Source organism: Cucumis sativus, chromosome 1 (genome assembly GCF_000004075.3).
Source record: "Cucumis sativus cultivar 9930 chromosome 1, Cucumber_9930_V3, whole genome shotgun sequence".
In the NCBI taxonomy this organism is placed as follows: Eukaryota; Viridiplantae; Streptophyta; class Magnoliopsida; order Cucurbitales; family Cucurbitaceae; genus Cucumis; species Cucumis sativus.
Window position 1 is genome coordinate 10,257,231 of NC_026655.2, and position 16,486 is coordinate 10,273,716.

General features: G+C 31.1%; 2 protein-coding genes and 1 long non-coding RNA gene across 3 annotated transcripts; all 3 read right to left on the reverse strand.

Moving 5' to 3' along the window:
- Positions 1-413: 413 nt before the first annotated feature.
- LOC116401780 lies at positions 414-2,149 on the reverse strand. The gene is made up of 3 exons (XR_004214143.1): positions 1,823-2,149; positions 1,034-1,179; positions 414-642 (listed from the first exon to the last, which is right to left on the reverse strand). It is a non-coding gene; the product is annotated as an uncharacterized LOC116401780 (long non-coding RNA).
- Positions 2,150-14,616: 12,467 nt separating this feature from the next.
- On the reverse strand, positions 14,617-15,346 carry LOC116401762. Its single transcript, XM_031880275.1, has 2 exons — positions 15,095-15,346; positions 14,617-14,996 (listed from the first exon to the last, which is right to left on the reverse strand). The coding sequence occupies exons 1-2, from the start codon at positions 15,170-15,172 to the stop codon at positions 14,697-14,699; spliced, it is 378 nt and encodes a 125-aa protein (XP_031736135.1). The 5' UTR covers positions 15,173-15,346; the 3' UTR covers positions 14,617-14,696.
- Positions 15,347-15,431: 85 nt separating this feature from the next.
- Positions 15,432-16,198, reverse strand: LOC101207972. The gene is made up of 3 exons (XM_031883189.1): positions 16,141-16,198; positions 15,772-16,039; positions 15,432-15,677 (listed from the first exon to the last, which is right to left on the reverse strand). The coding sequence occupies exons 2-3, from the start codon at positions 16,030-16,032 to the stop codon at positions 15,432-15,434; spliced, it is 507 nt and encodes a 168-aa protein (XP_031739049.1). The 5' UTR covers positions 16,033-16,039; positions 16,141-16,198.
- Between the last annotated feature and the right edge of the window lie 288 nt (positions 16,199-16,486).

The following is a 16,486-nucleotide window of genomic DNA, read 5'->3' on the forward strand; positions in this document are numbered from 1 at the left end:
GACCAAGAGGCTTAAAGTTATATTTATGAAATCAATACATTTCTTCTTTCGTTTTTTCATATTTCTTTTACTTTTTATGTTCAATTTGTTTGATTAACTTGCAAGCTACAAGAAAATGTATTTTTAATAGCTAGAGGAATCATAGTGTGTTCGTTATGAGTTTTGTTGAGTTAAACGCAGATGCCAAAACATTGTATATTTGAGAGAAGAACAATGATATTGATCGTAATTACTTGACAAGTGAGAACACACATTTAGCTAAGCAAGCAGCGAGAAAATTGTAGTGATACAATCTTGTTGTCAAATTCGTCCTTTGCATACGTTATAGAGATGCTAATGTGTATGGCGAAAGCACCGAGAGGTTGCTCGCCTTAATTAAGGATAAATTACTAATAATACAACCAAGATGGTTAGATATAAATCATAGCTTAACTTTATGTATTTGGATTCCGATAGGCGAGCTAGTATGGCAAAGGCGCAGAAAGGTTGCTCGGGCACGAATTCAAAATTAATAAATGTTTTGTATCGTCTTAAACTATTAAAGTGCAATTCATTACGATTAGATAATTAAACTTTCCTTCAGCGCCATGCATACAAATGAGTTCACTTTTCATTTCACTTCATCACCATGCTCATCTTGGACTGCAAAGCATCATAATGTAAATAATTAGAATAAAAATATAACTGTTCATAACAATACTGTATAGAGTATACCGCATGATTTTTAGTTGTGTGATAAGTTATTTAGGAACTTAGATTCTCTACGTTGGACTTTGGACTTACCAAGAAACCTCTCTTCGCTTGCACTTGGATGATAGAGAGGAAAACTTATACTACATGCATATCTTCATAAGTTAGCAACGCATGAACAGGATTGCACATTCTATCACATAACTCTGTTATGTCGCCTAATAGTCGCTCACTTAGAGCTATAACATGACATATTTACGAATAGAAACATATGCATATAAATAACAAGCACAGGCATGAAAAAAAAAGTGAGCTAAAAAGATGAAATAGAGCTCTAAACTACCTCATAGGTTTCTACAAAGAACCAAGATCCAGATCAAAACGATTGCCTACAAAATTTGCATCATTTCCATTCAGTGGCCAGAAGATATTAGAACCACCTTGACACTTAAATAGCCTCATCATTGGCCGATAAATTATGAAAGAAACCTACAAAAACGAGTCATTCCAGATCAGAACTATTGCCTACAAAAGAACTTTAATGCATAATATATTGAGAGTTTAAATCTTATAAATAAAGAATAGACAAATATCAAAAGTACGTAATTCAATTATGAGAAAACGCACACACAATCCCAAGAAAACAGAAGTCGTATGACAGTGACACATGCGCATAGTCCTCGAGATCAAGGAGATAAAGATGGACAACTGCAGTACTAAGAAATTCCACATATTGAAGCAGAGTTCCATGCCATCTATCAAACTGCTTGCTAACCATATTTATATAAGAAGTATTTGCATTTATAACAACCTGAAGGAAAAATGAAATTATAGTTGCACAACAAGCTTGCTAAAGGGGCTTGTCAGAAAACTAATAAAGGTTTTATGATTCATTGCTCTAGATTTATACTTTGTTAAATCACTAAAATTCAATAGTAGGTTGTTGGGACAATTCTTGATCTTTTAATTTCTATTCTCAACCTATAGCATACATATATCATTACTTTTATATTTTGTATAGAATATGAAAGAAGACTTCAACCAAAATCACCTAAAACAGAGGCTAAATGAAGAACGATCAAATTTGAAGCTTAAAGGCAATTTGGTAAATATTCACAAGATTTGAATCAACCTTCAGGAGCAATCCACCCTCAGGTCACAAACTTTAGCCCCAGACGCACCATTTATTTTATGGAATTATCTCAAACTCAAACGCACGTCCAACCTTCCACCTCTTACCACACACCATGTGTCAAAATCTCCTCATCCGCACGCTTCTCCCATATCACGAGCTTGAATCTCTGCTTGTGCAATCATTTTTCCAAGTATAAGAATGGATGATTAGGGCCTTAAAATTCGAAGAAAAATACATACATTATTGAAGAAACAAATTGTTATTTTTTTCGTAGGAGAAAGAATGATTACGATCTTAAAAAGTGAGAGAAGAAATAAATTTGAAAATTAAAAATGGGAGAAGAAACAAGTTATTGAAGAGTACTTTGGAAATAATAACAAATTTAAAATGAAAAGAGTATTTTAGAAAGTGAGAATTTTGCCATCTTTCCAAAATTCTAAATCACTGTGAAATTCTAAAATAATGTGATATATTTTGCTATAGTATATTATAGGCTAACTTCCCATAAATCACATAGACGAAGATACCCATATTTTAAAACTATATATTAATAAATACAAAAATTAAAAATAATTTTAAATAACAAAGCTTCTAAAAAATATTAATAAACAGAGTAAAATATCTCAATTTATCGGTGATAGACTATAGTTGACGGTGATAGACTACTTACTAACTATGTTTAACTATGTCATACTACATATAGATAGTTGTCTACCGTTATCTACAAATAAATAGTAACATTTTGTTATGTTTGTAAATTTTATTTATTTATTTTGCTATATTTAAAACGGGTCAAAAAAGTGTTAGAACAACTTGTACCAGAAGATAGAGGATAGAGGATGCATGTAGTTAAATATGAAGGTAAAGTAGGAGAGACAAACTTTGACACAACATCATGTATATGTATCCAGTTGGGGCAGACATTAATTTGGAATTTTGTGGGGGAAAGTGTTTGTGTTGTGATTGGGAAGAGATTCGATGAACACAAACAAGAAACAACAACTACAAATTCGGGTCCTCAAATCAATAATGCTGAGTATTGAAGAAAAAATACAACAATTTGCTCCACTCAAGAAAAATATTGCGGCGACAAATTGACATAAAAGAAACAAATGCTGCTTTTGAAAACATAAAAAGCTGAGCCTAAAGCCATGCCATGTGTCTATCTCTTCAGTGTTGCATCGTGACTTCAGTCCTCTTGCTTTGCCTGCCGACATCACTCCCTTGTTATTAACCTCCACCTCTACCTCATTTTTCTTTTCTCATACTCTCCACACTCTCATAGTTTTACCAATATTCGAGATAAATTATTTACATGTATTCTAGGCTTTTTTTTTATATATTTTCTTTATTAAAGTATTTAACTGCAAGTTGTTAGGAAACAACTTTTATCTTTTTAGGCTAAATTATAAAAAATTATCCGAGTTTAAAAATATCTTAAACATTAGAAAATGGTTAATAAATACCCTTAAATTTTCCATGAAAGTTGCTCAAGTTTTGAACTATTAAAAAATTTCGTAAATACCCATAAACTTTTAAAAAAAATCTTCAATCTAATTTTTACGTCAAATTTCTTAACACCTAAATTTAAATTTACATTAATATCTTGATATTCTATCAATATTTTCACATTTTCAGGAGCTCGTTGTCGATAAAAGGGGTGAATTGGTATTCCATTACATCTTAAAAAAATCCATGAATCAAAAAAAAAAAAAAAAAAAAAAACACTATTATAAATAAAATATAAATAATAGATATGTTTTATTATTTGAAAATAATAACATATTTATTTAATAATTTAAAGGAACATTTTTTAAAATAATAAAATAAATTAAAATATTTACAAATTATATCAAAATTATGAATTCTATTAATGATAGTCACCAATAGACTTCTTATCACTAATGACTATCAATGTTTGTAATTGATAGAATCTAAAAATTTTATTATGCATTGTAAGTATTTTGTCAAATTTACTATTTTTTTGACAATTTTTCTAATTTAAATTTATTTAATTCTTTTTAGAAATATTCATGAAATAGAAATTTCTGTAAAATTAAAGTATATCCATAAATATATCCATCAACGTTAAAGTTTTAAAACTTCGTTAAACATAAATTTCACACAAACTCACCAAATTTCAAAACCTTAACTGTTTGTAAGCCCTGGACCTTAAGATCTCTAAAAGTCTCTTAAAAGTATTCATAGTTGCCTTTGTTATAAAGGAATTTTATGAGGAGTGTTAGTTGTTAATGACATTTTTGGTTTCCTGATTTAAAACACCACAGTTTGTGCGTCATTGTTTTAGTGTCATAATTAAGGTGTTGTAGCCTTGAGCAAAGAAATGCGAAAAAAAAAAAAATACAACAAAAATGGTCTACGACTACAGTTATTTTCTGTCACGAATAAAATCTGTGACAGTTATTTATAGTCATAGTATCAGTTTTCGAAACTGTCACAATAAGTTTTTTCATGACAGAAAATAAATGTCGTTAATTACTATTTTATGACAACGAATAACTGCATATTTTATATTATGATAACACATAACTGTCATCATTTGTGTATTAACAACAAAAAAAAAATGTCACAAACTCGTTTATTATGACATTTTTTTAAATGTTAAGGATTTGTCAATTGTGACAATTTTTTTTAAAAATAAATGTCATCTTTTCGAAATTGACGACAATTTAAAAATGTCATGAATTCGTATTTTATGACAATTTTTCTATCAAATATATGTCAATCGTGAAAGTTTTTTTAGAAAATTAAATGTCATTGTTGTACTATTGACGACATTTTTTTCTGTCAAATATAGGGCAATTGTGACCGTTTTTTTATAACAAAAATGTCATTGTTTTAATATTGACGACAATTATGAAGTCTAACGAATTCATATATTATGACATTTATTTTCTGTTGCAAATTTCTCAATTACTACTGTTTTTTCCTATTCTCCTTGTCGCTCTGCCATTACACGAACCATTTGAATGATAATAATGTTATAATACATAACACCCATATAGAATGACAATAATGACACTTTAATATATATACGCTCTAATACACTTTGTAATATTCGTACATTTCTAATCAAGTTTGAACAATTTACAAGTATGAATTTACGGTCCTTAATCAAAACCAGTGTAAATACCATCATAATACATATAACATGATTTTTTGTACAATCATAAACAATCAACCGGTAATCGTTCACCTCTGAAAATATTCTTTGTTGCTTGAACCATAGTCAAATCCTTCATTTCTTAAAACAACCGATGTATTTTGATGACCCTGATTCGCTTCTTTGAAGGAAATTTCATGAGCTTTGTCAGCTCCATTAGAACTTACAAAGACAACAAAGGCAACATGAATATAGCAGACAGTCACGTAAAATTTAAGAAAGTAAGCTAAAAGGATAGTGTCAAATGATTAGTGGATATAATGGAAAGAAGTAAAAAAACTGAAATATGAATTCGTTAGATCATTCATGCTTTAGAAAGCTAGGTTCCCCAATACATCTATTTGCATCACTCTACATTCTTAATCAACTGTTATGGAAAGTGTTTGTGGTTTAATTCCAACCACAAGAAATTGTTATGAGTATTATTTGCCTTTCAAAACAAATACTTCTCAATCCACCATAAAATTTATTTTATCTAATTAAAATTGGAGTTTACTAATTAATAAATTGTTATTTGACTGGAAGATAAAGTGAATGAGTAGGCTTCACTAAATGATTTGTTGCCACGTGCCTGAGATGACGCGAAGCGTTCGACGTCCTCAAAAGAGCTAGTTTTAAAATAAAATAGGAGTTGCCACCAATCTTTTTTATGGTGTGATTGGACATCAAAATAAAATAAACAATTTTTAAAAAATGGTCTACGAAAAATAGAATTGAGTTTGAGAGTCATTTGTGTGTGGGGAAGGTATTAGCACCCCACAACAACCATTTAGAAAAACGGTGACCAAATTTAAAATCTTGAATTAAAAATATTTTTAAATTTATTTTAAAACTAATGTTTTATTTCATCCCTCATTACTTCAATATTTGAAGCAATGATCTCATAAAATAAGTGGAATTATATTCCATTAATTATACTATATATGGAAGAAAAGTTTCTCACCTTAAGAAAATGAGAAATTATTACAATTTCCCAAAATCTATCATAGGCTAGTCTTTGAATAAAGATTTTTTTTTTAAACATTGATTAAATTCATTTTTTCTTGGGATCAAATCTCGGACTTCCAAAGATGTGATCCCTCACCTTAAGAATTCTAAGAAATCAAACTCCCAAATTTCTTAGATTCCATCATAGGAATATTTTTAGCGAAAAAGAAGTGAGTTATGAAAAAAGTTGATTAAGGAAAACATGTGAAAAATAGATTTATATTTTAAACCTTTTTTTAAAAAAATTAAAAGGAATAGTTGTAAAGTAAAAATTTCTAAATAGTTAAAAAAGGAAATTTAAGAAAGATCTTCAAAATTAGGTCATGCGAATCAAATATAATAATATACCCTAAATTAAGCAAGTAAGATAAGATTTTATTTTTTTAAAAAAAATATTGGGAATCAAATCTTGGACTCCCAAATAACCAATTCCCCCACCTCAAGAATTTAGAAATAATGGACTCCGATATTTCTAATTCCATTGTCGGATTTGTTTTTAGAATGAAAAAATGTAAAAATAAATATGATGTAAGGAAAAAATAATAATTGATATGAAATACCATGGTAATATTGCAGAGTGTAAAAAAATATTCATAAATTTAATATTACATGATAATAATTATTATGCATGCAAAAAAGCAAGTTAAAAAAATAAATATAAAAGAAAAATACAAATGGTAGACAACTACAACAAATAAATATATAAATAATAATTATAAAAAAATAAAAGAAAAAGAAAAGGAAGTTTTTTTTTTAAACCGTAAAATGATGATGATGATAATAATAATAAAAATAATAATACACAAAAATATTAACCGTAAAAGAAAAGAAAAAAATAGATTTTCAAATCCCAAATAAATTTTACTCGTCGATGAGGTGTGGATCCTTGGGAGTAAATCCCTGCCACATGAACCTCCAACAAAGTGTATTTTAAAATGGAATTTGATTTGCTAAGGAGGAACAAAAACAAAAACAAAAAAACGTAAAACCATAACGTAATGAAATGAATAAGAAAACTCACATTTTTAAGAGATTCCCTCTAAATAAATTTCTAACGTTTTCTCTAGAGACTTTTTGTGAGAAAATTTTCTCCAAAGAATTCTTTGTTCAAAAAACTATTCTCCTCTTTTCAAATGACATGGTTCTTATTTATAGACTTGGAGTGTACCACAAATTAGGAAAAAAGTAATAAGAATAAAATCAAATTTTGATATTATATTAATAAAACAAATTTTCATTTTCCTAAAATAAATTAAATGAGATATTTTGAGATTTTGTGAAATAAATTAATACATCAAATGAATATTAAAATACTTTTATTTAAAATTGATTTTCTTTTTCTAAAATGATTTAAGTAAGTCAAAATTGATATTATAAAATTTTATTTAAAACAAATTCATTTCTTTTTTTCCTAAAATAGTACAAATATGATATTAAAAGATTTTTTAAAAAATAAGTTGATTTAGTTTTGTTTCCTAAAAGGATAAAAATGAAATATTATAAGATATTATGTTATTATTATTTTTTTTTTTACTTTTTTAAAGTAAATAAATAATTTAGCAATTATTACTAATATTAGTATTTTAAAAAAGATATATATGTAGGATAAAAATAGATGGCTACATGATTGGTCCAAGGCGTTTTTAGAAGTTGAAAATTTTCATTATCTTTGCTTATTAACTGAATATACAACGTACAAATCACTAGCACTCCTTACACTTGATAATATCGTCTGACACATCCCTAACCACTTTATTAACTCAATACATAATCAACATACATGTTTTATACTTAAAATAGTTGCACATAGAATAAAGAAAGTAACGATAATAGTATGACATATATTTGAAGTACTTCAGACATAACTCCATCAATTCGGTTCTTCAAAGGGTCAATCTAAAATGCAACACTCTTTGTAGGATTTATAACAGCCAAACTCCAGTGATTGCTAATAACACATCTGAAATATTATTTCATATTGGACTAGTGCATTGAAAACATAAATGACAGTGAAAATATCATGATCATGCACTTACCCGGAGTTGTAAGGGAACAATACTAGTTGGTCATACTCGGCTTCGAGCAATCAAGCATTCAACAACTGTGCACACGATTCTTTGTAACTCAATTAACTTACAGATCCGGCATCCAAGAACTTGTACAACCCTAGACTTCTACCTTCTTTCATAACTGTGTAAAGGCACCTACACAATTACAATTGAATTACATTAAAAGGAGAACGTACATCATGTAAATATCAAGTACGCATATATAGTAAAAAGAAATCTTACATCAGGTAAGCATCTAGACATGTTGTACATGTTGGCTGCATCAAGACATGTTGTACATGTTGGCTGTACATCGGCTCCTATCAACTCAAATAAAGAGTTGATTTGTTCATTATAATATAGTAACCACAAAAAAGAAAAGTGAAAGAGCACCCAAATAATAAAAAAAAAAAATCAAAGGAAAGAAGTCTTAAAACCATCACAGAGAAATGAGAATGAATCATTCAATAAAGTAGATTGGTACGTGCTACAAATGAAACTCCACAAGGTGGAAAAGAAGGATAGGCAAGAAAAACCTTGGGCCAAATGACACATTAGAGGCTAACTATTTCAGCACCAGTTGAATAAATTTCAAGTTAACAAAAACCTCGTGGAGAAGATACCTTTTCCTGCACAAGTTCTGAGAAGAATTTGAATTGGTAGACATCAATATCACCGTAGAGTGCTAGCTCCAGACCACCTACCCACCATCTTTTAGGAAGTTTCAGGACAAAATAGCTCTTCCTCTGAGGCATAAACCAACCACCCAACCAGCTCTTATGACCTATGTATCTCATATAGGTATGAAGTCCATCGAACCAATCTATAAAACCAAAAGAATGCATTAGCTCATTGAGATGATGGGTAATCATTTCCAAATATTCTATATACATAGCACTATATGGTTCAGTTCAGAGATCCAATGAGGTAGCTCGGGCTTTTTCACTGCTATATGGTCTGATTTATACCAAGGCGGAGGTTGAAGAGCATATTCAAAAGGACAAAAGAGACGTCTTTCATATGTGAATGCTGATGGATTAGGATACCTGTAGAGAACCACAGAGGGAAGATTTACCATAAACATATATAATTTTGCATATGCTTTTAGCAAGTAGAAGGTTATTCTAAAAAATGTATCCAAATTTCACATGATGTTTTATAGATGGAGAGAAAAATCATTAATGAAATACAGTTATAAACTTATGATTTCTAACAAGTCACATGAGATCCCCCTATGAGTGACATGTCTCTACGTGGTAAGTTGTAAACTAAATCATCTTCAACTATACGGATGGAAGGTTGAGCAAGCAGAAGTGCAACACTACAAGATGAATTCCCACCATGCCCAGTATCAACCATGAAATCAAACCATAAGTATCCCTTTTACTATAGTGATCATATAATAGACCATCCTGTTGAGCTCCATCTTCAAGCTTGCGCATTGCTGCCTAACATTGGAAAAAAAGGTCAAGAAGTGGAAAACGTTATATTTACAATTAGCATTCATAAGAGAACAACTTCTTTGAATTTTCAATAACGGATACTAGAATTCAGGTTAGATATCAAATTAAACTAAAAGGGGAGCAAATAAAGCATAGCCCCAAACCAAGGAAAAACACAAAAAATTCTTGGTCGGGGAAGAGATTGCATGAACTGTTACCATCAAAGAAATAATATAATCCACACCAAGAAAGACAAACAAAAGTAACATGGTCAAGAAAAGTATCTATGGCTATGGCTTTTCTTTTTATTACTAGAATCAATTTCGTTGATGAATGAAATTTACAAGAGGAAAAGATAGCCTCGGTACAAAGTAAAAAATGATATCAGACCAAATAATATGATTATCAATTATAACTTATAGTGATCTTAATTTATTATTGTTCCCACGATAACAATCGATTAGGGACATGAAGAATATAACTAACATATTTATGAATATTATTATATAATAACATGTAATATTGCATATTAATTGAATAATAATTCTTATTAAATAATTAATTAATAAAACAATTATCCATAAAATTATTCTAGACCACAATAAAAAAACTAACATAAACAATAGGGATAGTTGCAAATTTATAATTAAGAGCTTAAGTGATAAGTCTAATCAAGATTGGAGTGTCATCATATTTTCATGCAAAGACTCCTATAAATAGGCAACTTCAACAAGAGTTTTCTCACAACTCATTTGAGCAATTTTACTCAAATTAGTCTTGAAAGTTCAGAAATTGTGTCTAGTTTGTGGGAGAGGGCTGTTGTGCATTTTGGATTCAAAGAGTTGGTGTTTTGGTTGAGCAAAGTTGCGAAGGTCAATTTCTAGGAGAATCTGAGCAAGGTGTATCCACAGAGGGCTACAAAACCTTTTTCTTGGAGTTTTGCTCTAAAATGTTGAGGTAAGAAAGTTAAGTCATGTTAGAGCAACTGCGTAGAAGAAAGTTTTGTAAAAAAAATTATGGATTTTAAGTTATGTTTTTTTAAAGTCAGGTTATGTTTTTGGATGAATTATAAATTTCTGAGCATGTTAGAGGTTGACCGAGTGACAAGTTAAGATTAGGCGAGATGAATGTGCGTTTTGAGGTCATAGAGGTTATTCTGAGCATGGGTTGATGTTAGACAGCATAGTCTGTACGCGATATGCACATAGCCAAGGACGCACGTGAGAAGGGTTGCACTTGATGCCAGACACGTGACTAAGAGAGGCAGGCGGCGTGCGAAAAACCTCTTAAGAGATTAGGACGCTGGTAGCCCAGCACACGGCCAAGGCCCTACTGCCCACCCATATGCGCTAGGTAGTGTCATGACATGATTTTGGGTCTTTTTGGACAATTTTGGAAATTTTAAGTGCTCCTTTGATATTTTCTAGGTGAAAGGGGAATTAATTGAATTATTTCACCTTATTTTCAAGTCAAGAAGAGATAGGTCAAATTTATAAGGTAAGGATTTAGGCCTGTATTGTGAGTAGAGAAATGATTTATTAAAGTTATTTCAAGTCATGAGTTATTGATGATTTTCAAGCATGTTACTGAAGTATTGTGAGTGGAAAATGATTTTATTAAAGAGATGTAAAGCATGTTTTTAATCTATGATTTATGTTAAATGTTAAAGTTATGTTATGAAAAGTCTTTCATGCATGTTATTACTTAAAGGTATTTATTCAAGACTACTATTTGCTGAAAAATGTTAAGTTACTATAAAGGAATTTATCAGGGCAGCACTGTTTAAGGCTCATAAAAAAAGTTTAAGGTTTATGGTTTATAAATGTTTTATCCGAACCAAACTATATAAAAATAAAAATTACTTGTTACAAGGAAAACTTAAAATTTTCACAGGGCATGCTTAAAATTTAATCGTGACAAGGTAAAATTAAATTACTCGTACGGGGCGATATTAAATTACTCATAACGAGGCAGGATCGAAGATGGTATCGAGTAATCTCTACCACCTCCTAGGAGTAGATACTTGAGTTTCAAGTAGGAAAACTAGGATTATTGTTACTATTTTTCTAATGTTTTCAACTTTAAGCTATCATGACTATGATTATTGTTTAGTGTTCAAAGGATTTCTGAAGCATTATTTTAAGATTTATGATTTAAGTTTATGAAAATTTATTTATAAAACTACCACTCTTTGGGATCGTTTAGCTTATCCCTTTCCAAAATACTTTCTTACTTTCTAGGTAGAGATCGTATTCTCGGAACCTAAATCGCTGCTAGTTGTCTGCTGAAGTGTTTAGTCATTTATCGTACGTGTTTTATTTAGTGTGATTGTTAGTCTTTGTAATGTTAGGCTTAGGTTGGGTTTTCGGTATTAGGTTTGGTTATGTAATTAGGGTTTCATGTTGTCTATATGAACTTATCTAAAGTTTATTTTAAATAAAAAGAGTTTCTTCAGTCATGTATATATGTTATGTGTTAGCTTTCACTATTGTTTACTGTTTTATGGGTCAGCTGGTGTCGTTCTTAAAGTGCTTGATATCAGTTGGCTTCACACCACATCTCAGGCCAGGCAAGCAGGTGCTCAGAGTGGGATGTGACATTTATAGACGACAAAAATGCTACTCCTTTCTAGCCCTCTTTAGGGTTTGACCCATTCAGACATACGACCGGTCCATTCAGACATCTGACTTATCTCAAAGTCGACTTCCTCAACTTGGTAGGGATGGAGTCCTTTTATAGACAACTTTCGATGGAAAACTTCTATTCTTCTAATCATGTCAGCACTGAACGCATCGTCAAAACCCCTTTCTTATAACGTCATCGATCTCGATGCCTATTGTTGCATCGGTAAATTTCCGATTTCTTGTAGTGTGCTTCACGCCACAGATATCACATTCATCCTTTTCTAACATACACACCAATTATTTTGTCTGTTAGCGATGTGGAATGCCTAATTTTATTCTTCTAATCGCCTTGTTGATCTCATGTTTTCTCGCTTGATGTGTGTCACTTGGTTACTCTTCTCTTTTTCGCCTAAGATCCTGCACTTAGACATGAAAAATGCGATAAATAGGCATAAAGCTCTGTTGTCATTTGTAAAGCGTAACTGACTTATTTTTATCTATTTAACTACGTGTTTTCATCCTTTTTCTTATGTTGAGACTTCATTATTCTACCTAAAATGCTATGATAACTTATAGAAATACATGTTATTTCTACAAGTACTTATTGGGGAGTGAAAAGTAAGGTTGGTCACGTTCCTGTTGAAGAAGGTGACAAAGGGATGGTGGAAGTCCATATTGGCCATTGCAGTGACGCATGTACTTTAGACGGGCAAATTTTTCGAGGTATAATTGAAGATAAGTACTATCACAGTACTTACTGTGCGGTAATAAGGATAAGTTTCTAAGGCTGGAACATGGGTCACTTTCAATAGCCGAGTGCGAGATAAGGAAGTCTACCAATTTTCACCATATGCTGATGTGATTGTGGCATTTTGAGAGTGACAAGTGTTGGAGGTTCGAGAGAGGGTTGCATGAGAAGATACATACCTCAGTTACAACTATTACCAAGTAGTTAGATTTTCCCTAGCTAGTTGAGATTGATTTACACGTGTAGAGATGAGTATAGCGGAGGCGAAGCTAGTGGTAGAGCCTAGTTGTGGGGTTTCATTAGCTAGTAGTTTCATAAGTGATGGATCCTAGGCTTGGTGCACTGAGGGCCTATGCACGTGCACGTGCTGCATGTCGTCCATGTCGAGTGGACAACCGTGCCATGACACTATTTTTAGGCAGTTTTGGTGTTTTTGGGATTTTTGGGCTAAATTTTGATGTCTTTTGATTTTAGGCATTTAAAATAGGTTTAAATTATATAATATCAAGGCAAGAGGAGATTGGACAAATTTGTAGACCAAAGAATTAGCTAACGTATGTGAGTGGCAAAAATAAATTTAAAATTGATTCCCAAACATGATTTACTAAGTTTATGGTTAAAAACATGCTTTAAGTTAATGTATGTGAGAACTATACTTTATTTATAGAGCTGATTTCCAAAGCACGAGTTTCAAGTTTAGAAAATTTCAAAAAGCATGAGTTTGACTTATAAGTTTACTAAAAAGGTTTCTTTATACATTGGTCTATGAACAAGCATATGAATGCTAAGTTTATGAAATTATTTAAGTTAAATGTTGTTAAAGCAAAGCTTGTTTTTTAGATTTGAGACTTACCGAAAATGCAAGAGATTTATGTAACATGTTGTTTTGTTTGAGATAATGTTTTAAGCATGAGATTATTTGAGCATGTTTTAGTATATACGTGAGAGATGTCCAGAGTTTTGTGGCAACTCTATAGGGGAGTTTTTCTTGTGCACAGAGGTATGTGATGAGGGTATTTAGTAGATGCCTAGATTTTTCATCATTGTGACTAAATAGAGATGAGAGCCTCTACAGATGCATAGAGTTTCCATCTCATAGTAGCCATCATGATCAGATAGGACACTACTGATGCTTAGATTTTCGTCTCATAGAATAAACAGATTCAAGGTATAACAACACGTTGTAGAGATATGTGAATGTTCTACTCTTATTATCAAGTAGATAGAGAAATTAGAGAGAGTGGGAAAAAGTACGAGAGAAACATTATATAAAATTGATTCAATTTTTACATCTACAAGAATTTGAGGGTTTGTGTGTTTACACTTATCATAGTTTAACGACTCAATTTTTTATACATGAAAGTTTAGGAGCACAATTTTTACACATTAAAAGTTCTGAGAATATTCTACAATTAATTAAAAATTGAAGGTACAATTATTACTATTTGCAAGTTGTTATGAAAACAAAAATTCAATTTTAGTGGATTTTTTTTTATTAACTCAATTGCTATAAAATTTAAAGCTTTAAATTCAAGTTAGCTTGATTTATATTAAAGTTTAGAAACTAAATTGTTACAAATTTAAAATGACTTCTGAATAATAATTTATATTAAAGTTTAGAAACTAAATTGTTACGAATTTAAAATAACTTTGAGATAATAATTGATTGATGAAAGTTTAAAGACAAAAAAATTGTATTATAACATGTAGAACCAACACATGCATTATTGTATTCAACAAACTACATATGTTATCAAATAAAGGGTTCCTCGATACAAAGTTATACAAAGTTCCTTGATACAAAATATATGCATTATTTAACTTGTATATTGTTAAAGTTATGAAGGTAGAAGAGCTCTCATGATGGCCTCTAAGCTTCGATGATCATGAAATAACATATGGCCAGCATTGGGAATCTCATGATACTCAATCCATGGAAGTTTTCTTGCTACAAAACGATTCAATTCGATCGGGACAACACGATCTGCACTACCTTGCCACATTTGAACACAGCTCTTATTATTATTACAATGAGTGAGTGGATTTGTCAATTCGATTGGATCAAAATCCCAATTTCCAAATGATACAAGTAGATCTCGATGAACACTTTCATGTTCACCTTGTTGTCTTCTTTTTTCCTGTGTCGTCACAAGTAATACATCATACAAATTAACATGATACATTAATAATACGATTATCATGTGTTGATTTTGAAGGAGTAGAAAAGCGTACGTACCGGTCGATTGTCGAGGGTGTTCATGACCCCCATGAATAACTCTAAATCTGAATCAGTAAACATCCCTTCATCTAACATTGAAGGGAACCATTTTTGTTTGGTCCACCAGTAGTATAACCATGGTGTGTGATGTGCAATTCCAAATGTAAGTTGAAAAGATTTAGGAAGCTGCTCAAATGACCTTTTTGCTAAAGCTGATGGAGTTGCTTGCCACCAATAATTTACAAAAGGAACTACCAAGCAAGCTCCTAGGAGTCTGTAAATTTAACTAATGGATTAATGCATTACCCTTCCGTTGATTATATATATAAAGAAAAGAAATATACATAATAATTGATTATGAAATTCGTAAAAATATAATGCATATTTGCCTGTGTGGAATGTAATTTAGGCAACTCCAAACAGCGTATGTACCAAAGGAAGCTCCAAGTACATAAAATTGGTTGCCAAGTTCCAATTGGTCAGCTAATTCTTGAATGTCAAATGCTTCTGATTTTACAGAGCGTGATGGATATGGGTCGCTCTCTCCATAACCAGCTCTATCGTATAGTACTATGTGTACATTAAGCTCCTCCATAAACTCCTAATCATCACAAAAAATCATTCATAATAATCACAACTTATTTAAGTATGATAAAAATACATATGCTAGTAAATTCAATGTGTAAATGTCATACTTGTGAAAGAGCTAGGTGCATATGTTTTGAAGTATCATAGCCATGGCACATTATGACTTTGTATTTTGCCTTTTCCTTAGGAACTCCAACTTCTTTGTAGGCCAAATGCCTTCCATCATTGAGCTTAATTCTCGGTGAAGTTACTGGAGGCCCATTTGGTGTTCCACATATCTTTGGAGCTGGAGGTTTAAGTGATTTATAAACCCATCCAACAATCCCCACAACAAATAATGATACTCCAATTGCTTCACTGTTAATCATCAATTCCCTGGAAAAAACAAACAAAACAAACAAAACAAACATATATATAAATCCTTGAAATAGCACAAAAGAGAGAGAGAGAGAGAGATTGAAGGAATGGTAATTAACCTTCTCAACACAAGAGTTGAAAGGAAATGGCCGGAGAGAATTGGTTGGGGATGGAGGATGTGTGATCAACCCAAGTTTCAAATCTATCTCTAAATAAATATAAATATGGAAAGGAAGGGAGAGGGTTGGTAATTATGAGTGAACAAGAAATTATAGGCAACGAACTAAGAGAATTTGTTGGTAGTTGTGCTGCCAATTTGTTTCTTTGTTTATTTAGTTGGTTCCTAACGTTTCCCTTTAATAACTACTTATAACTAATTAGCTCATTTGGCCTTACTAATTATGTTTAAGTCTCATTTGGTATCATCTTTTTTAAGCATTTTAATTCTAAGGTCTTGTTTGATAA

What these genes read in the sequence shown, in the direction of transcription:
- LOC116401762 (XM_031880275.1), bottom strand. Translation starts at nt 15,172, where the DNA reads ATGTTAGATGAAGGGATGTTTACTGATTCAGATTTAGAGTTATTCATG. An exon ending in ACACCCTCGACAATCGACCG is followed by an intron (nt 14,997 to 15,094) that starts GTACGTACGCTT and finishes GTGACGACACAG; the next exon opens with GAAAAAAGAAGACAACAAGG.
- LOC101207972 (XM_031883189.1), bottom strand. Translation starts at nt 16,032, where the DNA reads ATGATTAACAGTGAAGCAATTGGAGTATCATTATTTGTTGTGGGGATT. An exon ending in TGCACCTAGCTCTTTCACAA is followed by an intron (nt 15,678 to 15,771) that starts GTATGACATTTA and finishes TGTGATGATTAG; the next exon opens with GAGTTTATGGAGGAGCTTAA.